Below are 25125 nucleotides of genomic sequence, written 5' to 3'. Positions count from 1 at the left end.
ATACGACGCGGTGGCACCGGCCTCCCACGTGCGCCGCCCATGGCGCCCACACGCCGGCCAATCGGAGCGACGCACGCGCATGCCTCGAATCTTAACCCGGTCATGTCCACGATTTCTCTCGCTGCTGCAACTAAACAGTTGTCCTCTCGAATCACCCGCCTATCAACGCTTAAAGTCATTGTCTCTATTTTTACTTTGAATTGGGTCAGTTAAAATTCATCTTCTTCTGTATAGTATGCGAATACTCCACATTGTCCTTTACTCTATGTTTTTTATATCCTAATTAACATCTTTCCGTTGATCAACAGCTTCCCTAATACCTTCTAATCTTTGCACTCTTAGTTTTACAGCCTTCTTTTCTCTACCATATATATTTTCATTTCTTTCATCATAATCATGGTCTGTACCTTCATCTACTGTTGTATATAGGCCTGCCTTATTATCTTCTACTCTGTGCTCGCCTACCTCAACATCTTTTTCTTCTCTACCAAGCTTATTGTCTTTTATTTCATCATAATCATAGTCTGTATCTTCACCTACTGTTGTATATAAGCCTTCCTCGTTATCTTCTACTCCTTGCTCTTTTATCTCTACATCTTTTTCTTCTCTACCAAACTTATTATATTTTCTTTCATTATATTTATCGTCTGTAAGTTCATATCCTGCTATATATATAATCCTTCTCTAATTCTAGAATCTATATATGGGTATTCCACATTGCTTTCTATTCTTTGCGGCCCTATCTTCACATCCTCCTTTAACTCTAATTTCATAATCCTCTTCTTTATGTTCATCAACTGTTTTATATCCACCTTCCTCAATACCTACTGCTTTATGAGGTCCTATACCCACATCATCGCATCAAATGTATTGCTGTCTTTTTCGATCATTATTTACTACTACTTACGCATGCGTGTTTTTGCTCCTTCTTCAACGGTGAAGAAAATGAATGCCAAGTATGATTGATGGAGTGCATATTACGTGTATACGAAGACTACACACAATTTTACAATTTTGCAACAGTGGCGTATATCTTTGATGGCGTCAGAATTCAAATCGGCGTTAATAATCAAAAGTAATTAACTTTGTAAAGTATTTTGATTGTAATGGTTATTAATACAGATTGTTCTCCTAAGGACAATAAACGTTCATCTTCTGGTGTATATACATCTTCAATATTGCCTTCAAATCTATGCACTTTTATTAGTCCTTCTTTTCTCTTTATAATTTATTGTTCTTTTATCGTCGAAAAGTTAATCCTCAGCCAGCTATGGAATTTCTTTAATGCCTTCTACTCTATATGATTCTCCTCTCATTCCTTTTCATATATATTTTATTTTATTGTTTATAATGGTTCTAGTCTTTCATTTTAACCTTCTACTCGACTTACTACACCCCTTTTCTTTATTATCTGATCCTTTTCAGGCATATTTTTGTTGGAATATGTCTATTTAATTAAGAAAAGGACTAATATTTAGCCACTTCCGCACATGCAGTGGTAGTCGTGCAACAAAGTGAACCGCCCGCCAGCCCGTTGATAAATGCGCATGCGGCAAACCACTCTAACCCACTGAGATATTTCGTGTTATCGTGACCCGTTTTAACAATATAAAAACGATACAATAATTCAATTACACAATGGTAACATTCGCGACACGCGGGGCCCAATCGACCGGACTATCCTGTACAGGTAAAGATCTGTCTTTCTCTGTTACCCTAGCGACGCCCACTTCTATCGCTCAAACAATAGGGTGGCTATATTGTCCACGTCTGGCAGAAAGATTGTTAACAATACTACGCATCGTATTGTTAAAATAATCGTCTTCTTCTTGTGTTGTCGTCGTCTTCTTGTTGTCTCTTACTTAAATAAAGATATTTTAGATTTAAAATAAAGTAAAACATGTTTTTATTACAAATTGGCTTAATAAATCAAATTATATTAATCCCCTAGATTATCCGCAATTAACATAACTAAACTTTAGTGCGACAATATACATAAATCATAAATAACGTAAATCGTATAAAAACGTGTGACGCTAAGCTAATGGTCGTCGCGTGCCGGGTCGATTCGACCGGGTCCCAGTCAAGGTCAGGTGTTGCTAACGAGCCGACCAGGCCTAAACTATAATGTCAATAGTTAAACTTTAACGTCGCAATATTTGGAGCGTTGTACAAATTAACCTTAATAACTTATACCAGGATTACAGCGGCTTAATTTTTTCAGGTTCATGAGTCATTAAAACCACGTTTAATCTTTAAATTTACTGGATTTTATATTCATTTTTTTTTGTTTAATTTCAGTGTTTCCCAACGTGGGGTTCACGTCCCACAAGAGCTGTCCAAGTGGCATTTATACGTTGCGCGGGTTGGTGACAGACAGCAGAGCGGAGAGGGCGGTTAATCAAAACCAGTGTTTACCAACATGGGGCCCACGCCCAACAGGGTGGCAATTTTATTGTTAAGGAAGGCAATTCAAAAGTGGACTCGATACGAGCTATATATATATACTCGTATATATATATTACATATGGGGTGGGGGGGAAAGTTAGAAAGGCTAAGGTGGTTGTTTCATATTTTTTTAATAGGTCGCGTGGCGATCGCAGTGTCATATTTTAGAACTTAGAGAACGTTGGTGCCCAACCTGTGGAAACTTTTGAGCACTGGCAATCCTTATAAATAATGCACAAAGTGTGAATATATAAGATTGTGTTATATTTTAATCGACTTTTGTGTCCATATATCACTGGATTCTTTTAAAAATCTGAAAATCAGCCATGTAGTTTAGGTTAAGCTGAATAGTAGGCGTTAAATATCCAATACTACCTGTTGGAAATAGTCTGCATCCTTCTTCATACGACATCAACTATGTCTTCTGCCTATGTGACAAAATGAAGTAGAAAGGTGGTATAACGGAGAATTAAGGTTGGCAACTGTTTCTATATTTTGCCGACTAAGCAGACGCCATGACAGATTACTAATTGTAATCTATATATTGTTTTGGAGGTTACTATTGTTGTTAGTCCTTGGGGCTTTTATAACTCCATCGGATATTAGTTCAGGGAAAGGATTGGTGCGTGATCTAATAAAAATTCATCACAATGATGTTAGTAGTTCTACACGAGTTTAAGTGTAGGTTAGTACATGCGAGTGTGAGGCTTTGAAATACAGCGAGGACCACTCGGCACACTGAGGACACTGATCCTACCTCGGATCGCTCCCGCTGTTTGCGGAGGCGAAAGTGGACAGCCGCCCCTGTATACATATCAGTTCAAATTGTTATCTGTTGCACGTCTATTTGTTTCCACGATTTTTCTTATTAAAATCTTAAAAGTTTCGTCCATATTTGATTCTTTTCATAATTGTTATTAAGCCGGTCTTTTATTTTTATTTGAAAAAGTATCTTGTGCCCGATGTTACCCGGGCTAGTTTGTTGATTTCTTCTCTATTACAAAAGAAAAAAACTTCTCGGAATTTTGAAAGAAGGTAGAGAGAGAAACTATCGCTTTTGGGCGACGATGAAAGTCGCCCACCATTTCTAGTGTTGCAGAACAATTGTAAGAGGTTATTGAAAGGAAAATAAATTAGTAAAGGTGTATAAGTAACGTAATATTAGAACTAAATTTAAGATTAACCATCAATAGTCAAATAATTAAAATTAAAAGATAAAATCTTAAATATAGATAATACGTACATATGTAAAAACTGTAATATTTTGGGAGAAGGGAAAGGTTTTATGACGGATGAAAAGAAAGAAAACGAACGAAAGATACTTTGAAGGAAGAGAGATGGACAGTAAATAAAGAAATAAATTAAAAAATCAATAAACTCGAAAATGTACAATCCCTGTCCCAACATTATGGCAGGCGGAACGAGAGGTCCTCAAAAACGAATACCAATAATAATAAAAAAAAAAACATAGGTTCCCTTAGTTTTCTACTCCAACACGACCTTGTGTAATATAATTTGTTCCAAATGTAAAAAGTTAGGTTAGGTTAGTTTAGGTTAGATGCCTCAAACCTAGTGGAGCTGTGCATACGGGCAATAAGTATAAGTCAATGACAAGATCATCTCTGTATAGTTCGCCTGCAAATTTGCAAATGGTATCTACCCAACCCCATCAACGCAGTAGACGGTGATCTAACCGTGAGTCACCGTCCAAAACAGCTATAGAAGCCACGCCTTCAACGCGCTGAGCTTTGGCGATCGCCATCCATCTAAGGACGGAAGCCAGAGTCTAGACCCCGACACAGCATACTTGATTAATGATACATTGTTTTGCACGGATTTCGGACACCGATTTGAATATTAATATACGCAGACATCACAGGAAGCCTGCTTAAGGCAACACTGAACGCGTGCATCTTAACATTGACAGATTAAAAAAACAGACAAAAGCATAAGGTTTCCTGCTGACGAATACAGTAGCTACTCCATATTGATTTTGGTCAACCAATCCAAAGATAGATTGTTCTGGACGTGCATGTATTTCGGATTTTGGAGAATATAAATTACACCAAACAATTAAATAGATTGTCTTGGACGTGCATGTCTTTTGGATTTTAGAGAATGTGCATCGGAATCATACCAAATTATTAACTCATCTTTCTTCCATCGGACAAGCCGCACGGATTGAAGTATCCGTACACGGTTGAAATTTAAATTCATTTTTATAGTGCGAATAGCCAAGTAGTGGAACAATCTACCAGCATCACTGATTCCAGCTATTTATTTGTTTGTTGGATCCTCTCCTATATTTCTCACTCCTGGGTACAAAGAGACAATTTTGACTTAATATTTTTTCCACGTTTTCTTTTATTTGCTCACTCTTCTTACGTACGTCTTATTAACTTTGCTCATTATTATAAAAAAGAACATTTTCCACGTGCTTTATCTTAAACCACATCCTCCCTTTCTATCAGCTGAGTTGGTGCCAATTCAAATTCTACGATTTGATCGACCTCTTTCTCAAAGTTGAACCTACATACCTTTACTTTGACTTACAATATACTCAGGACTCTAACATAGTAACTGTAAGTGGTTTTAATGAATACACTATTAATCAGATTACCTCAAATTCTATAAAGGGTGAATGGCCGAATTTTAGTGTCAGATAATATCTGAGTCACAAATATATAGTCACTAATCTGTCACTTCTTTGTATATATATAGAGTAGAGATAACAAGAAATATTCCATTGTTATACTCACAGGCGAGGGAAAACGTTTAGTGTTATCTAACAGCAGCTGCAATAAAACTAAACTCGCTTCACTATCGCAGATAACCGTCTGACGGACAGATAATTATAAAAACTAGATTCAATTAAAATTCAATTTCAAAATATCTTTATTCTAGTAGACATTTACATGCACTTTTGAAACGTAGCTTCCACCGAACGCTGAGCTGTTAAGAGCCAGGCAGAAACTCTACATTTGCTCTTTTACTAATATATTTTTAATTTTAAAATTTAAAACTAAGAAACGTAAGGTCTAAGATATCTTGTAGAACTATAGTATATGCGTACACTCAGACGTGTGAAGGATCTGTTAACTTTTTAAAGACCTTTTAATTTTTTTTAATACTCTTTCCCTCGTCTTATTTTCGGTACAGATATATACACCTTCTCTCTCTCTCTCATCCTTCACAATTTATATCATTCAGCAAACATTCAATATACAGCATTCACCCAACATACATTTACGCATCGTCTCCCATCTTTTGCCACAACCCCTGTTACACGATTTTGTTTTGCTTAATTACGTCACCCAATACCTTTCAACAAAACTGCAAGAAAGAGTGGCGGCTCTCCTCCTCCCCCAAAAGAGAACTGATGCTGCCGCAAGCAATGCAAGTAGCAAGTAACTGCGTGCACCACAGTCTAGTCCGCCACTGGGTCACGAGGGACTCTCTGACACTAAACCTGTACAGGTACTCTGGGAATTCCCCGTGAGAGATAACGATCTACGAAGCCGAAATTAGCCGATTGTCTCTTTCCAAAGGTCGATGTGCAATATTTATCGCCGGATATCTCAATGCCTCTACATATTTAAAGCTTTACCACCTATAGCATTTTAAGTAGACAAACAAAACTAAAATCTAGGTTGACGGACAATGACTCACTACATTTGTAGCGCGAACGGACAACACGGTAGACGAGCAAACAATGTGTTTGATGGATACAATTATCGTCTAAACGCACAACAAATCGTTAGTTGTGTTTGGACGATAATTGCGGGACGTCCCACACCCGGCACAAGGCAGTCAATCAACAAATCAAATTACTTTAACAGCCGCAAACAGCTCGCCGGCGACACGCCCACATCGTGCGCACACAAATGAAACCCCGGCCTCGCGAAAGGGGTTACAATAATAAAAGAAAAAACAATTGGATATCGCTTTAAACTACGTTCATAAGCACACTTATATGAACAGTTTTTAATTAACATGTCCATTTCAAATGTATGTTCCAGTAACATCTGTTTTACCGACTATCGGGCCGCAAGTTGAATTCAAATCACGCAATAGTTTTACAATACAACATATTCTTCTTTGTAAAGCGTTGCTCCTTAATGTTAGGATGATTAGAAATCGTTTCTATTTACAATATATACCTATCCCCCGATTTACACGGTAGATACGTTCCTGAGAAAAACTTGTAAATCGAAAAGCTTGCAGAAAGTCCATAATTTTGCTATATGCGAATACTGTTTCGTATATTATTAGACTTGTATGTGTATATAATCAAATATAGTATTAACACATCTTTTTGTTGTGGTGCAAAAAGTTTGACATATGTTTTAATTTATTCTACGGTATGCAAAGAGAATAAATGAAGTTTACGGAATAATCACGATTATTGGAAATTATTATATTTATATAAATAGCATATGTAGACATTTAAATATACATTATGGTATATCTATATATACACCTATCCCCCGATTTATACGGTAGATACGTTCCTGAGAAAAACGTGTAAATCGAAAATTAAAAATTTTCAAGTCAGAACCGTGTAAATCAAAAAGCTTGCAGAAAATGCATAATTTTGCTATTTAACAGTCGTGATTTTTTTTCAATATTTTTAGGTGTACACAGAAATAAAAATAAAATTCATTGACAAGTTAAAATATTCAATATATTACGGAAAAACTGTTTTTTTTTTTTTTTATTTAATTACAATACATTAAACAGATGAAAAAAATAAATAAAAGCAAAGGTGTTTTATTACCCTTTATCACTGTCAGAAATTACTCTCATTCTTTTTTCGGAATAGAAGGTTCGAATTCGCTTTCATAACTCGAAGTTATTTGTGCCGATTCGATGTTTGAAGCAGAAATATTTACATTATGAGAGATGGTAATAAAATCGATTATTAACAATTGCTTCGAATTTTTTGTAAGATCTTTGTAAACTTCTTCATAATGAGCCAAGTCTGCACATAAGCTCGGGATTCCCCGTGGAATGTGTAAACAGCACACGTGTTCAATCACAGTAGCATTTAGTAGAGTGCGATAAAAACCAAAAAAAAATTATTTCGAAAACCGTGTAAAAGCGAAAACGTGTAAAACAAGTACCGTGTAAATCGGGGTATAGGTGTATTTAAATATTAATATTTGTATGTTCTTTATAGAATTGTAAACTATACATTTAATCATGTGATGATCTTTAGCAAAGTTGTTGTGCATGAGCATGCGAAGCTTTTTAAGTTGATATGAAAATATTTTGACAGATGGCGCCACTGTCATTACAATGAATTTCATGCTGATTTGTATTAAAACGAAAACAGCGAAAGAATGACGTTTCCAGTTGCGAGTGACGAAAAAATTTATGTAAATTGTGAAATTCATGTCCCATAATTAAAATTAGTCGAAAAACAAATTCATAAATTGAATATTTTTATAAAATAGTATATGTACATTAACATATGTTACATATACAGAAATGAATATTTTAATTTAATATATAAATTATTAGATATTAGGCGTTTTTATCTTTCGTATTTTGTCTTTCTAATTTAATTTATTTTATGTAACTTTTATTTGTATTTACCTACTTTTAATTTATCTGTGCACCACGCAAACGGTTTATCGTTTCATCACACACGCCTACATCTAGATAAAGGCTTTCTCCAAAGATATTTTATGATATACCATAATCGCCACGGCTCGTAGGCGAGTTGGGCAGAACGATTAACTGTATATAAAATGCCTTCGGCATTAAGTTTGCCGTTATACATACGTTGTATAAGAAGTGTTTATATAAATAAAACCAAAGCACAGTACAAGATTTTTAAATTATTTTAAAACTTAGGAGAATACTGAAAGTGCTCCCAGAACACAACTGATTGAGAATAAATTGTTAGCGAAGATCACAAAAAAAAATCGTATGTTTATCTATTCTTGAATCAGGGCCGTGATGGAACATTTGTAGCTTTAAAAGGATGTCATTACTCAATATTATTAACTTAATTTTATTCTTCCTTGTTACTAATCTTCTGCCATTCTTCTCACGAAGTATCGACTTGATCATCTACAACTACTTGCGAGGCATATATCTACAATAAAACAATAGCATTAATTACCGCAACGCGTCCACTGTTGGACATTGGTCTCCCCTATAGATTTATAATAAGACAGGTAAGTAAGCGGCTAGCATGCTGCATATTTGTGTTACAAAAATGGTGACTCATAGAGAATCAACTTTACCACGCCCCTTTACTAATTACATCACAGTAAAATATAATTGTGTCTTAACTATTCAATGACTATTTAGTCAGAACAAAATCAGAAGCGTCTATATTTTTCTGTAGATTGACGTGATAGTTGAATGGTTTAATGGTAAACATTTTATGGTTAGTATGAGGTTGACAAAATAAAAAAACGGGTCAATGTGAACACGACTTTCTAATTAAATAATACTATAGTGAAGTTATTATACACAGTCAGCAAGTCAGGTCATCGTGGCCATTTTTAGGGGTGGATTAAAGCATGCAGTGGCAGTCTACCATGATGATGATGATGGAGAAATATGAACAGCTTGCAAAACATTGCATTTGGAAGCTAAACTTTTTTGGCATCTGGTGTGAATCTTCTACACGTACACAAGATACCTTGCCCTCCTATGGAACTGGCAACTGTCCCTCCGTTCTTCACAAGATACATCCTGGTGGGAAGCTGTGCCTTACCGGGCAACCTTGCTGTACCCTAGCGGGTTTACATTGAGTGGAGGATAAAGGCCTTTTAGTCACCTCCTATAGGGAGACGATACCTTATCCTTACTCTACTAATAGTGAATTCAACCTTATATTAAAACGCTTCACGGATTTGCGTGTTATGCTTACGTATAGCAAATTTCTCCGTATTGTTCAAATTTGAAAAAGTAACCTAACCTTTTTTTTTTTTTTCAGTTGGGGAAATCTTCTGGTATTCAAGATGCCCTGCCTCTGGGGGGAGGACAGGGGTATGTGGGATTCCTACCCACTAAACCCCCCCCCCCCCCCGGTGGTCGCCCTCTGCGCTAAACGGGGGACCGCGGTATCTCCCGGTCAGGGATCGCCACGCGGTCTTCCCTTGCGCCTTGCTATTTTTCGATAGCCCGTCCCGGGGTATGCGTGGATACGCTACCCCCGAAACCCTCGTGGTATTATCACGATGGTTCGGGACCACGTCGAACCATCGTCCGCGTCAGAGTCGCCGAAGCTAATGGGAGTTTAGGGCCCCCACCCTAAACTCCCGCGACTCCGAAGGCCCCGTTTATGGTAGGGGACCACCATTCATCGGAGAACCGTCGCGAGGCACGTCTCTGCGCTGACGGCGTCGTCTTCGAGCGGGATCTGTCCTCTGCCGATCCCGTTCGGCTGCCTCCTTCTGGACCATGACGGTCTCACAAAAAGAAAAGTAACCTAACCTAACCATTACAAGCACGTAGTACCAAACTTAAAAAAAAATATTCGTAACGGTTTTCAGTACGACCGTTTTTACACTACGTTCTGAATGTAAAATTGAAAAACTAGTTAAATTCTTATTTACGAACATTACCCTAATAACCTAATTATGAAAGAGGTCAATGCACGGCCGTGAGAAAACGTTTACAATACAATGTAGTTTTTCAATCCTTTATTCACACAAGTTATAAGCCAAACCGGTAAAGTAGTTTGTAGTGGTACGAAGAACCGGGGCTGAGGTTTGATATCCTAAACGAAATTTAGGCTAAACGTCACCTACTCCTTCTCCTTCCACCCCCTTCTCTTTAAATACGCAGTATATGTATATGACAAAAAAAGTTACAGACCTCTTTTCCTAAACCTAATTGGTGGACTATATTGTTTCGTTTCCAAACGTCAGGTTGTACCAATGGGGACAGTATGTTGACACCAGGACAGGGACCTGTCAGTAGGTCTTGCCTCCACAGTCACCGACAGCGATTTTTAAAACTGACTCTCCAAGTTTTAAGGCACACTCACTTTATATACATAAAAAAGGTACAGACGATTCAATCCTGGCTCCGAAACTACACCTGGCTGTGGTGGGTATTATCTAGCTTACACCTTTTGCTAAACAGGCAAGTACACGAGCTGTAAACTGGAGGTTGCCAGCCAGCAAGCTACTGAGAATATTCGCAACAGTGAAGACGACCACACATCAAAAAGTACAATGCTTTCAAAAAGCTGTACCACGTCTTATGAAAGCGGTTCAAGGGGACACTACCAGAGGCTTTTACTCTCTACGGTACAGCTGTTTTGGTAGCACAATAATAAAGATGGCGTATTGATTAAACTGTTAATTATATCTCAGAAAGCTGTTGCTGGCAGAGAAAGAAAGAGTACATCAGAGATTCTAATTCGAAGTCAGAAACGTGGACGTTGGAGTTTTCAACACGCCTTGTACCCCATCCATATATCTTGACATTGGTGGCGATTTTGTGGCACGCCAACTGATTCTATACCAGAAGAAGTTCCAGCTCTATATTGTCATTGATATCAATAACTTAGAATAGACCAGCAACTTGCTGAAAGCTGCAGACCAGGATCATTTAGCCAGTAGAAGTTGGACATATATACACATTACACATACACTTTACTCCTACAGGAGCAGGCTATCATAACCTGCCAAAAAATGTATGCCATCAGCTTCTTTATGGAATAGACTTCCGAAGTAACATTAGGATAATTTAAAATTAAGTAATGAAGAGAAGTGAGGTCATTGAAGTTAAAAGCTAGTTTATTGCAATTAGGCCTCCCTAAACCTTTTCGGGTCATCAGCTGTAAGCACCGGACCCAACTTCTTTTTCCAACAATGCAATATATCAAATAACATGCCTGTGAATCTATAAAATATCCATGAAATTAATAGTCTCAAGTAGTATTTAGAGTATACCAGGTTATTTAAATCTGTACCTAAAAATCTAAAATTACTAACAATACATAAATGAAATTTGTAACCTATATGGCAACTTTAACCAATTCATTAAAAAAATTAGGTTCTTTTTTTAAATTGAAAAACTTGCTTGAACCACAATATAATTATATAGTATAGCTATAGCAAGAGAACAATAACTTTCAAATAGAAATAAAGTTATATTGTTAGCAAGTAACTTGAGCCCCTCATTCAACTTACAAATTGAATTGTGAGAGGAGACTATATTAACGCAATTATGCTGAAATTGTGTTCAAAGAAAAACTCAGTTCAGAAAACAAGTATTACTTTTTATATTACAAAATTTTTATCAAACAAACACTTTTACAATATAATACAATCAGTATTTGATTTCATTTTGTACTTTACTTCACAACCTTTGTAATTTTATATTCAAAAAAGGTTTATTTTATAATGAAATCATTTGCTTGAACTAACAATTGTATATGCTTATCAACTTCATAGTTATATTCCTTGCTGCCTATTTTAGTAGAACTCCTAAAAATAAAAACGTCACATATGTATTAGTGAAAAACAAAAATTAAATTATTGTAAAAAAAAGTAATTGATATATAATGATAATCTATCTTACAGATGTGAGAATAAAGATGATTCATCTATTATTAATTCAAAAGTAATAGAAGATGGAACATTAATAAGTTAATCATATTGCTAAATTAAAATAACATTAAATAAATTAGGAAATAAATATATGTATTAAAATGGAACAAACAAATTACTAAGTTTTAGTATGTTGATCAAAAACCTAATAAGGCAACACTATGTACAACCATTTAACGCTATGACTATTTTAGGCAATAAAATTTCGGTACTGCGAAACCTAGAATCCCATTACGCCCACGAAGTGGGGTCAACTGGCGCGCGTGTGTGCGGCAGTCAGAAGCGGTCGAGCCGGTTCTCGTGACACCCACACCACAAGACCAGTTCCCTCAGCGAACAACTGCACCGACGCTTATAACCATCAGAGAAACTATTTCGAAAACCATGCACCAAAAATAAACAAATAGACGATAAGAAAAAAAAATGTCAAATTTTAACTTTGGATTTTGGTTTAAAATGGGAACGGTTTCGCTATAAACAATAAAATACACATAATAATCGTTCGAAGTAAAACCGTTTATAACTAATTCTATTTATACAACATAATAAATAAAATAAACTTAGTAAAAAAACAACAAATAGGTGAAGTAAGATTTAATACCTTCATTGTCGTTGTTTCCTTGGACATTCTGTAAGGAACCCACCAAAACCCCGACGCACAACAAGCCCAGCAACCTCACAATCATTTTCGATCGGCAAATTCGGTCACTGTTCACAGTTTTATCGAAATAACAATTTATACGCTCGACATAATCAGAGCAACGACACTCGCGACGGAGTAGCAACACCACGACCGGCTCTACTTGCGCAAATGGCGGCGCGTGACGGACGTGCTCATCGATTCAACTCGAGTCTGCGCCTTCACAGAGCCTGTTGCTATACTTATATTATTTACATATGGCAGCACCAAGTACTTGTTAAGCCCATTTTGTCCTAGTTTTCTAAAAACAGAATCATGGATACAAAAATTTATTGTTATTCAATGCATTGATTTGGTTTTGTCACATTAACTAGAATAACTTCCATTTCCATTATTATGTAAAATCGAAACCTACTAAAATAAATAAACAATAAGTTTAGTAGTTTTTTATTGTTAGATCTTTCATGTAAAAATATCAATGACCTTTTCTAATAATCTGTCTATTTATAATGAATAAATACTATTTTTCAAATTGTTCTCTATATAAATATCCATCGCTTAATAATTCGCTACTGATATGCACATGAAGGTATATTTTTTTTTAAAAAATACCAAAAATTATTCAAACATAACTCGAGCAAATCTATTCTTGATTTGTAAAAGTGTATTTCTCAAACCCGAAAAAGACCTCAATTACAAATATCTTCAAATTTTATTTTTATACTAAAAAATAATTATAAATTACTTTAAATCATCCCTGAACCGAAGATTTATTTATTATTACTTAATACCAATCGGTATTATATGTCCAAATAAGTAGATTATACTTTAGGTTAATATTTAAAAAATATTACCAAAGCTTGTGAAAATCGTATATACAACATTCATTTTATTCCTACCGAAAATAGAAATTATGTTTAATGTAACCTACTTAATATGGCAAGACTGGAGTTTCGAAAGTTCAATTTCGCATGGCGGACGTGCAAGTGAACTCTGTTATTTGTTGGTGATAATTTCAATTATTATCTTGTCGAGATTCCTTATGGAAAGACCAATTCTTTTGCTTTTATTTCTATGCGGACGTGCGTTATTCATTCCTTAACATTAGATAATGTTAAAGTGTTAGTCATAGTTGAATTTGTGAGAACTGCATTGGTTTTTCTCAAAAATGGGAAAATGTGACGAAGCTAATGTCGAAGTCAGTATGGGGGACTCGGCGTCCCCCATGAAACCTGATAATTTCACCTTCACCGTGCCACCGGAGGCGCCTGTCTTCGAGCCAACGCCTGAGGAGTTCCTGGACCCTCTGGCTTACATTAGTAAAATAAGGCCCATCGCGGAGAAGTCGGGGATTTGTAAGATCAAACCCCCCGCAGTAAGTACATTTCTTTGTCACGAACACTTTGATTTTACCTTTTCACGTGCAACTATTCAACATTTGTTAGGAATTGAGCAGTGAATTGTATTTTCTAACCCTAAAAGTACACGCTTAAAAATGTCTTATGATGCAACCGAGGTAACTTGTTATTTTTAATTGACGATTTTGTTAGTTTTGGTTTTGTTGCTTAAAGCACAATAATACGTGTCAAGGTGGCTCCCGAGCGGATATTTAGCTATGCATCGCGTTTAATTAGCGACGAATGCACTCGCATATTGTTGAAACAGTCTGGTTGCCATTTTGTGTCGTGCCCTCCTGCTTACTACACTTTAGATAAAAAAAGAACTATTGCGAGTTTTTTGGCGTAACTAACTGTAACGACAACTCAGAACACGATATCAGAGCTAATTTTAAAGCAGGCTTGCAGAAATCAGGCATACTGGCTTTATTAGAACAATGCATATTGAACAAAATATTTGCATTTATCTATATAACAACTACATCCATTATAATGCATAATATAATTCAATGTACCTTGTGTGAAAGATGTGATATTTAAATTATGTTAAATCTTTGTGGCTTACCTTCAAAGTGTCTTAAAATTGAATTGTACATTATCAAAATGGTTTGTCCATTCCTTTGTATTAGTATGATATTAATTGCATAACTGTATGGCTATCATGCAACAATTTTAAGTGACTTACCTTCACTGCAAACATCTCTAATGTTGGCTTGGACTCTTTGAGTCTTTTGTCTGATGTTTCAAAATTTTTCACAATACATTTAATGGTGATTTTTTTCAAATTAAGATAAATATTAAATTTATTCTAAACAATACTATGGTATTTTACATTGTGAATATCTTTTTTTTTAATTTAGAATGTGGTAAAGACAAAAATGATTAAATAACTTTAGACAATTAAAATTTGTGGATACTTTTAAAACTTAAATATGTCAATAAATGTAAAAAAAATAACCTATAAATATCTTTAATACTTCCATAAATATAAATATTTTGATTCACAAACTAAATAGGTAAAGGATGTCTTCCATTTTGCAATTTCATGACACACCTTTTGCCACATCCTCACAATAAATATAGGTTACATTTAAATTAAATCTAGGTTGAGAAAGTGGCTTATGTGTTTTTATAATGAAATATCTGGCATAATAGTAGTAATTTTCTCTTTAATATATATTATTTACATGTCTACAAATACTTAAATGCCTATTAATAAATTAATTAAAATCCCATTTAGTTTTATTTATTACAAATTAATCTATTGTGTCATGTATCACATATGTAGTGTTATAAATAATAATTAAAACATAATAAATCAGTATTATCTCTATCTAATTTATTTGTGACTAATCATTTAAATTTAAAAAATACCTCTTTTAAATTACTACTAAAAAAATGATTTTTTATTGGTGATAAAATAATTAAAATCATAGTATTAGAATGAAGCAAGTCATGCCCTAATTTATATTTCACCAACATTGAAAAGGAAAACCATTTTATTTTTATATAAAATTTTGCAATATATAAACTAAATTGTGCAGTACTATTCTTCTTTAATAAATTAAACAAATACCCATCATATGCTCTCAAACATGAGATCTAACTTTTTATATAAATTTGTAAGTATTTAGTTGAATAAAATTTAAAATAGGATGATCAGTTAAAGGTGTAAATGGTTTTCGCACATTGGCAATAAAAATCTTAAAGCTATTACTCTGAAATATAATATATATGGATATTTTTTCTATTAAAATGCAACAAGCTAATAACTTCTGACAGTTCAAATTTTGCAGGGAAAGATAGTTAACAATAATAATTTTAATATTAAACAATTAAAATTTTATTTACCATATTACCATTGTTATTATTTTTGAAACTATTGACTTTGTATATGGTGTACAATACATTAACTGACAGCAAATATTTACATTCACCTTTTTGTTTTTACATCTATAACCAATCATCCTGTATATACTGTATTCGCTGTACAGAGTTAATACTAGAAAATGCACAAAATATCTCATTTGATTGTATTAACATGCTAAGGATGCATTTACATATATAATATGTTTGCATAGGGTAAACCATACTCTTTGTACTTGTTCTCCTTGGCATGGCATGTTTTTTGATATATCAATTTAATGTGCTTTTTAATATAGTTCTAATATATAAATTGGTATTTGCACATTAAAAAAATAACCCATGTAAATGCATCTTTAAATTTCTAAATAGTTATCCATAGAGGTTTTAAAAAGTGCTATTAATTCGCTGATATAACAAGATTCAAATCAGTACTCCCCACAGGGGGCAATTTAAAAGTGGACTTTACATCCATTAACCCTTTTGCTTTAATATAAAAAGTATGTGTTATTATATGGGGAAGTAAGAATTTTGGAAAGCCTAAGGTGGAGCGTAATAGGTCGTAGTAAAAATAAAATACCTTAAAATGGAGGAATGAATTATAGCTATTCTATAGAACAAAGTTTGTCAGGGTCTTTAATAGTCCAAGCAATTTTTTTTTTGCAAGTGCCAATTATGTATTTAAAGCGAAGTAGTTGTGACAAAATTAACTAATATAGATTTTGACGAACATATCACTGACATGCAAATAATACCTTGTGGTTAGTATTAAATAATTTAGATTTAAGACTGACCCAGTTCATTCGGAAATTAAAATGAAATTTGAGGTCATTTCAAGGTTGCAACTCGCTGCCTGTTAATAGAAAATAGTAAAAATATATTTTGCTTTTAAATATATACCTTATGATGAAAAATGGAAAAATGTATTATATACATTAGTTAATGTATGTGCTGTCTTTGTCAGGTGAATTTATATAGGCTAAGTATAACTCAATTAAACTAACTTATTTGTCAGCAAAAGCTTAAACAAGTTTATACTTGTTTTCAATCACCTATAGTGACTAGTATGAAATATGTTACAAATTTTTTCATTTATAATGCTCCAATGTAGTAATTTCTGAAAATACAGTGTAGACATATAATAGGTTTATTTTAATATATGGATATCTAAATTTTGAAAATGTTTTTAATTACTATTTATTCTTGCTATTAGGAGGACCGGAAAGTAATGTAGTTTCTGTCCACATATTTTACAGAAAAACCAATTGATTTTTACCATTTTGGCATTGAAAATTTTTGTACTAGATGGCAAAAGGTTGATAATGAAGGTGAATATATTGTTGATTAGAAATAAAAACTTATTAAAAATGTAGTTATCTGTATTTAATTTAAGAAAGCAACATTACTTTCTGCTACCCCTAATATACTATCATTATGTTATTTATTATATATGAAAGAATAGATTTTTTGAATAGGTTACACAATATATTAATTGACAGAAAATTACATATACAATATATTAACCCTTTAAAGTTTTTACACATATTTCCAATCATCCTGTATAAACTAAGATTTAAAACAGAAAGTTCTATTTAGTTAGTGATTAGTCTTTGAATCAGGTTGCTAGTATGTTTATATCTAGCTAAATTAATTAACAAAAATTAGTATTTCAAAATGATCTGTATAATTTATTTGATGATATATATACACATATATATCTTGCTTTATTCTATGCTTGACAGTTTAAAGTAATAAATTGAGATATTGAAGATATATACAAATTTCTTTGCCTTATATTTATTCAAATTGATGAGTGAAAGCTTCAGGTTCCTTAGTCACTCCATGGAGTGTTTACTGAAACATTTGAAGAGCTCCGTGATATCCCAGTCCTGTAAAATAATAGTATATAGTGGCCCATACGAAGGCTCCTTGGAACCCTTGAGCTTGGTTATTAATGGAGTCTTAGGATACACTTGCTCTGGGCTGTCCATCCTGAAGCCCCTAGAATCTGCAAATGTCATTTGGGCAGTAGGGAGAGTCTGGTAAAAAAAAATTACTTGTAATGATATGAGATATGTATGTTTACAAAACAAAAGATAACAACTAAAATTTGTACTGTAATGTTTTATTGTACCTTCATTTTAAATAGACTGTTTAGTTTGAATAAAAACTTATTTGTTTACTGCCAGATATTTGTTATGATATGATAACTTTTTCTTAAACTTTTAATGTTTATAAATACTTTATGATTTTATGTTTACTGCATTGTGTCCTTTATGTTCATATCGCTAGATTAATACTTTGATGAAGTCACAAAAGATGTTTGACCCACAATTATTATTGAGAGTTATTTTTTTTTCTGGTAAGAAACTTCTTGAGTAATGATAGTTTACAAAACTTGTTTTAGGAATAAAAGTAAGGTAAATTACAAAAGTAAAGTTAATGTTGTGAAATCAAGTTTTTAAGAGCTAAAAATGAGATATTTACAGTGGTAGTTGTGTAATTTGAGATATTAACGGTGGTAGTTGTGTAATGTGCAATGTTTGCTGCATGTGCATTTATCAGCGGGCTGGCAGGCGGTGCACTTTATTACACGACTACTGCTAAATAGCAGAAGTAGCTATATATTAGTCCTTTTCTTATATAAAGCTGTTTTGTAACAATGCTTTGGTGAGTGCTAATCCACAAAGCTTGGAACATCGGCAAAAAGTTGCCAGTATGTTGGTATTATACAGACTGCATTTTGAAAAGTATGTAGTGGAATTACTCTGAATTATTGCCCTTTCACTTTTCTTCCATCCGACAACAAAACATAGGGATTGACAAAATCTGTACATGGTTGAAATTCATTCAGCCTGAACTAAGCATTTTGCTAATATTTTTATAGTGCAAACAGCTAGTAGTGAAATATCCTACCAGTCTTCAAGATGAGTGAATAGGTTTCTTCTAGACAAGCATGTACCAGAGGTTGTCATCACTTAAGATCAGGGAAAACAGGTCAAATGCCTTCGCCTATAAAGGATAAAAAAAATTGTGAAATTGTAAAAATTAACTTTCTTTTTTTTTACATTGTATTTATTAAAATAATGTTATAAATACTAAGTTTTAATAATAATAACATTTACAAAAAAAGTTACTGCAAGCATCGAAACAATATTTCAAGTGTGTACAAATTATTATGCCAAAGCTATATCATTTGGTAATATCAATATCTTTATATTATCTGCATGTAGTTTGATAATACTCATAAAATATATTAGTAATTTTATCATAGTTAAAGCATTAGATTACTTAAATCTATTTGTTAATATAGAAGTAATTTTTGGAATAATATGTTGTGATGTGTATGTTAAAGTAACAAATTATTGAGTTACAATTTGTAAAATGTCTAATAATGCACAACAAATATAAATTTCCTTGAAATATTTAAAATTTTATGTGTATTTTATAGTAAGTTGGTGTGTATTCTAAGTGATGTTACTAGGCTATATGTAATTTATTTCCGTTACGCTAACAATACATTGTATTTATCTATATGTTTATTTTACTTAAATAAATTCTAGAAGCTTCTATGTTATTGATGCAAATTGTAAAATAGAGATAGAGCACTATTTTTGCTTTGTTATCAAGTAGAGTCTACCAACAGTACGGATAATAAATTCTTTGGACCTAAGAAAAATAGGTGACATAAGAAAAAACACTAAAAATTAGACATTGGTAGGGCATGTTGGAAAAAAAATTGTTTAGTTTGAAATAGTTTAAGGTTTAAAACAAAGGCACAGACACTAATGTCTGGAATATAGACCCTTATAATAACAAAACAGGCGAAAGAAACTTACTGAGACCCTATATGTATGTTTATTTGCAAAGTCAATGAAGTTGAGTTTTAGGGTCAACAAGATAAACCTTTATGTTTCTGATATATATCTTGTGTTACACTTTCTGAGTTAATATGTTATGTAAAATTTTACATTACATCCTAAATATTCTACTGATGATGTCTTTGTGGATTATATATACAAAATAATGTCCCGGAAGTTGCTGGCTGCAGGCAGTATGAGATTGGTTACCATGGTGATGTTTGGGGGAGCTCTATGCCTTGCATTGGACATCTATTGGCTGATAAGAAGTGGTGATGAATGTTCCAATGATAATGTACAATGTTATATTCATGTCAATGGAAGTTGCATATATAATTTTCAATTTGTTTCAGCACTGGCAACCTCCATTCGCGGTGGATGTTGACAGGCTGCGATTCACGCCTAGAATACAACGGTTAAATGAATTAGAGGTAAGTCATATCTTAATTAGATTTGATAATAATGTCTAATGCCTTCATGTCAAATATAGATTATATGACAATTATTCTCCCTATTGTTTAATAAATATGAACACAATGGTCTGGTATATAAATAAAAATGTGTTTTAAATACATTAAATTTTAAAACTTGTCAAGAATTCTTTGGTATCTAACACAGGATACAACCTACACCATAGATACTAAAATAACCAGGATATATTGAAGTAGAAACAATTTTTTTATATACCTCTTAAGTTGTAAATGATATGTACTACATAGTATGTACTTTATACTATATATTACTGAAATCATTAGCAAACACACAGTAAACACTAAATATACACACTCCTGTACATTCTCGAAATAAAACACTATCTTCTAAGTTTTTATTCTTCCTTTAAGACTACTCTCTTTGTTATCATGAATTGATAATGATATGTACTTTGTAATTGGCATAGTTTATCTATTGATGTTTATATTTTATTATGTATGACCCTGTCATCTTTGAAGGACCTTGTAATAAATAAATAAATAAAACTCAATATAGAAATACACTTATATAACTCATTGTAAGTAATCAAATGTTATGAAATATTATAATAGTAAATGAATATTAATATACATGTATAAAGGCTTTGTAGATATGAGTATATAACTATAAACTGTTTTTTAATTAATGCTGTGATTACAGCAAAGAGAAACATTTCTTTATAATTGCATTAACATTTTTGGTTCTTACAGCAAACATAAATCTTATAATGACAGTTAGTGTTGCTTTTGATTTCCCGAGAGAAATGAAAACTCATACAATTACATTATGGCCGGAAGCCTTCTAATTTAATTAGACAAATTGGTGACTGCCTCAATTATCAAATTCAAAAGTATGTACACATGTACATATATAATAGGGTTTAAATTGAACAATTGCCGTTGGAATCATTAGTATAGAATGTGTTACTGCAAACATGATAATTGTTTTTTTCTATATTATGTTAACACGATGCAAGATAAACAAATATTGTCAAAAATTTGTTCACACTGCATTAGCAAGTTGTGTCTAAAAGATTTAAATTAACACTTGATGTTTAATTTTTAGCATTTGTAAATATGCTCTATTCATGTTTGGTATATTTTTAACCAGGCAATAGCAATCTTATAAGACAATCTATGGAATTACTGACCAAGCTGTGGTCCCCTCTAAGGGGTTTTACACCAGGTCACTCCAAGAAGGTTTCTTTCCAAGCAAACTAAATAGGTAGCCCTTTACTTTGATAATTAAAATAAAATGTAGAAGCCTGTAACTAGGCTCCAGAGGAAGCCTTTGTGAATTGCTTCTAAAAATTATGTTTGGACTAAGTGCCATTAACACTCTTTCCATAAAAAATAAAAATTGGTATGTTATATTTCAATTGTGGTAGCTCTCAATTGTCCTTACTGACAATCTTTTGGAGAGATTTTTAGTTAGAATAAAAATGGTTGAATGACAGCCCAAGACGTGATCCAGGGGGGCTTTTGTACAAAGTCATGAAGGTTCCTTTCCAAGCAAACTAAGATTCAGTGCCTCAATTAAATAATAAAAATAAAAAAAGAGGCCTGTACCTGTGTTCCTGAGGAAGTCCTTGTGAATTGCTACTCAAAATGATGTCTAGGCAGGTTTTCATTTAGCTTTTTACTTTTAAATCTTTGGAATCTGTGAAAATGAAAAAAGGCAACAGTGACCGTCCATAATTATTTTTTTGGTGCATTATATTAGAATTGTGGCAGCTCTCAACTGCTCTTATTAAAAATCTTTTGGGGTGGCCCATGTCCAACAGTGGACAATCTATGGCTGAAATGATGGTAGTGACGTTGACCCACAATTTCACTAAGGGGTTTTACCACCATTTTGTAACGGAACTGTACCATAAGAACAATGAATGCTAATTAGCTGCAATAATGAGTGGTAATTTGTTCAGATAAAGAAACAGAATGTTAATGATAATTAAAAATAATAAAGAGTTATTATATTTTTGTCAGTTTACTTGTTTTTTAAAAAATTAGAATGTTTGTAATGGCATTGGAAATTTAAATATATTGAATTTTGTTGTATAAGTTTTATTGTGTTGTATAAGTAATCAATTTATGTAAAACTCTATAGTGCCCAACAGTGAAGTTATTTATAAAGAGTTGAAATTGAGTTTTTTGTATTATTCTTCTTTAATAAAGGTTCATTTAATACAGAGTGACCAGATATTTTAAGTCAAATGATATAGTCCTATTCTAGCAGAGTTGTCTATTTGAATTTATTTTTTTTATTAAATTAGGTTCTTAAAAAGATCATGATAACAAAGTGACTTCCCTTTGATAGAGATAAGAGAAATGTTAGTGGAAACATGTTTCTTATATTGTCTTATAATAAATTAAGTTAAAATCTAAATTATTTATTAGCCTATATCAGGGGTGGCCAAGCTGTTTGAAAGTGCGAGACTTTTTTCGAAATTTAAAATTATTTACCGCAATTGAATACGTATTTAAAACACGCCAAAAACGTGTTTTTTTTTTACAAAAATTATATATATTTGAAATTATTTAAACAGAAGTACAAAATATATGTATTGAAGGTATATATAACGGCTCAGGTATATGACTCCTAATAATACTTAAGATGCCGGTTAGTTAATTATGATCGGTTTTTGGTTTTTGCTAATTTTATGGTGAAATAATAATAATTATGATTCACACCAGTAATTTGTTTCGATTTCCTAGGAGCAGACATAGGTTATATAAATTTAAATATTAAAATAATTCGACAATCAATCTGAGCCAAAAATAGTCGTTCAAATAGACGCACGTGGCACACGGGCCGCAGTTTCGCCACCCCTGGCCTATAAGGTAGATTGTAATTTCTATAGGATATCTAATGATAAGTACCTATTTTGCATCTACACCATAAATAAAAGGTTCTTTTGGCATTTTTCTCCTGACATTATCACAATAATTCATTCTATGATATGAATTATTGAATGAATTGTACAAATATTGTTCCGTTGGAAGTAGGTACTGTATTTTACAGAAATTGTTTATGATTATTTATGTCAATTAAGTTTTAGGAAATGTCCAGTTTTTTTTTACAGCAAAACAATTTCAACCACATTATTGTTTCATGAGTAACAGTGTACATTTCTGTTGACCAGGCGATAACCAGAGTGAAGCTCAACTTCTTGGACCAGATTATCAAGTTCTGGGAGCTGCAGGGCTCCGTGTTAAAGATCCCAACTGTGGAACGGAAGCCTCTGGATCTTTATGCTTTGCACAAAATTGTTAAAGAAGCAGGTAAGTATATTTGGGTACCTATTTGGTTGACATGTACAGACTTTCTTCACTTTATATCTTTTTGTACAAAAAATATTCTCTTTCCCGTAGCCATGACTTTAGTTAAAGGTTCTTGTAGAAAAACTAAACTAAAACATCTGCATAGAATTTAACAACAAAATCTTTAGAATCAATATTTTTTTTTGTTTTTAAGAATTTTTCTAAAATAAAGGTAGCCTAAGTTACTCCTTATTACTTCAGCTACCTGCCAGTATAAGTTCCGACAAATTCGGCCCAGCCATTTCAGGGAACAAACAGACAGTCAGACCGAAAAAAATAATAAAAAACTGTAATTTTGTCTACTATATCTAGTAACTATATATTAGTCCTTTTCTTAGTTAGGATGGACTTCCGCAAGGTAACGCCTGAATCTACTAGATATTTGATTTTGTATCATATATACATTCATATGGACGGAGTAAAAAGCTGTAATACTAATATAACAAACAGAAATCCAATTTTATTTACTTTTATAGATTACGCATTTGACAGTTCGAAATGAACTTCGCGCGTATTTGACAGTTCGCTTATAATTTGTACGTTTGACAGCTCGGTTTGAAGTTCGTGCGTTTGACAGTTTGACTTTAAGTTGTGCCTTTGACAGATTTATAGTCTAAAGGTGCATTGGTCGGTATTCATTTATCTGAAAAACAAAAGTTCACTTATTTTAACCCTTAATAGCCTAGAGTTTTAATTTTGATACCAATCTTTAAAACCGAATGTTCACATTACTATTAGTTTTTTTTTATAGGTTGGCTGTACGAATTTTACTGTTGATTAATATTCTTTCCAACGAAATTAAAAAAAATCTATTTTTCCTTCATCTAGACCCTCAAGCAAACACAGTAATATAAAAAAAATCACTTTCGTACATCAGGCTATTAAGGGTTGAACTTAATAAATAATGTAATTATTATTAAGAGTGTGACTGGCCAATAAATACTGGCAGTACATACACTGTCTGGTAGTTTAGATTTATTTGTGTTACGAAAAAAACTTTCTTGCGTAAAACAATTGCGTAAAAAATTTAAAGGATTAAATTCAACAAGGAATTAGCAAAGAACTATTTTTTTGTGCGATATATTAAATTTAAACTTAAATGAAAAAATCTTTACCCTGTCTACCCAATTGGTAAACCTAATAAATTTATTCAAAGATGCCTATTCACGAGCGTATAGATCCGGACTGCATCGCCCTCGAGCCGTCGCCGCGTGACGTGTTTTCATTGTGAATCGGCATAATGGATTGCACGATCGCGTTATTCCATTTAAGGAAATCGATAGCCTATTTCTGGCCGAACTATGTATCCGAGTCTATTATGCAATTTTCATATAACATATATGTGATATCATTTATTAGTATGCCGTTATTGATCTGTGACTTGAGTTACTATGACATCTTAACCTGTGTATTTTACATATATGTTGTTTTGACGAATATATATTTTTATGAAATAAATTTTTAACTATAAATAAAGGCCTCTCTCAAATATCGCCATGATGATCGGTCTCGCGCTGCTTGCATATCTTGGTCCATCTAGTG

At 33.0% G+C, this 25125-nt stretch overlaps 2 protein-coding genes across 2 annotated transcripts in view; one reads left to right on the top strand and one right to left on the bottom strand.

Moving 5' to 3' along the window:
* Positions 1-12880, bottom strand: part of Cals (calsyntenin-1) — a 264883-nt gene extending 252003 nt beyond the window's left edge. The window contains exon 1 of the mRNA XM_068768620.1: positions 12634-12880. Coding sequence (XP_068624721.1) covers positions 12634-12718 — 85 coding nt within the window. The 5' untranslated portion in view covers positions 12719-12880. The remainder of the gene's footprint in view (positions 1-12633) is intronic.
* A 773-nt stretch (positions 12881-13653) lies between these two features.
* Kdm5 (Lysine demethylase 5) overlaps positions 13654-25125 on the top strand; it is a 49079-nt gene continuing 37607 nt past the window's right edge. Inside the window, exons 1-3 of the mRNA XM_068768700.1 lie at positions 13654-14047; positions 20146-20223; positions 23406-23544. Of these exons, the coding sequence (XP_068624801.1) occupies positions 13841-14047; positions 20146-20223; positions 23406-23544 (424 nt within the window). The 5' untranslated portion in view covers positions 13654-13840. The remainder of the gene's footprint in view (positions 14048-20145; positions 20224-23405; positions 23545-25125) is intronic.

The sequence above is a fragment of the Battus philenor genome, unplaced genomic scaffold (assembly GCF_028537555.1).
Source record: "Battus philenor isolate CCGP_79_NKW_IND1 unplaced genomic scaffold, ilBatPhil1.0.hap1 SCAF_26, whole genome shotgun sequence".
Classification (NCBI taxonomy): domain Eukaryota; kingdom Metazoa; phylum Arthropoda; class Insecta; order Lepidoptera; family Papilionidae; genus Battus; species Battus philenor.
This window is presented reverse-complemented; position numbering and strand designations above follow the sequence as displayed.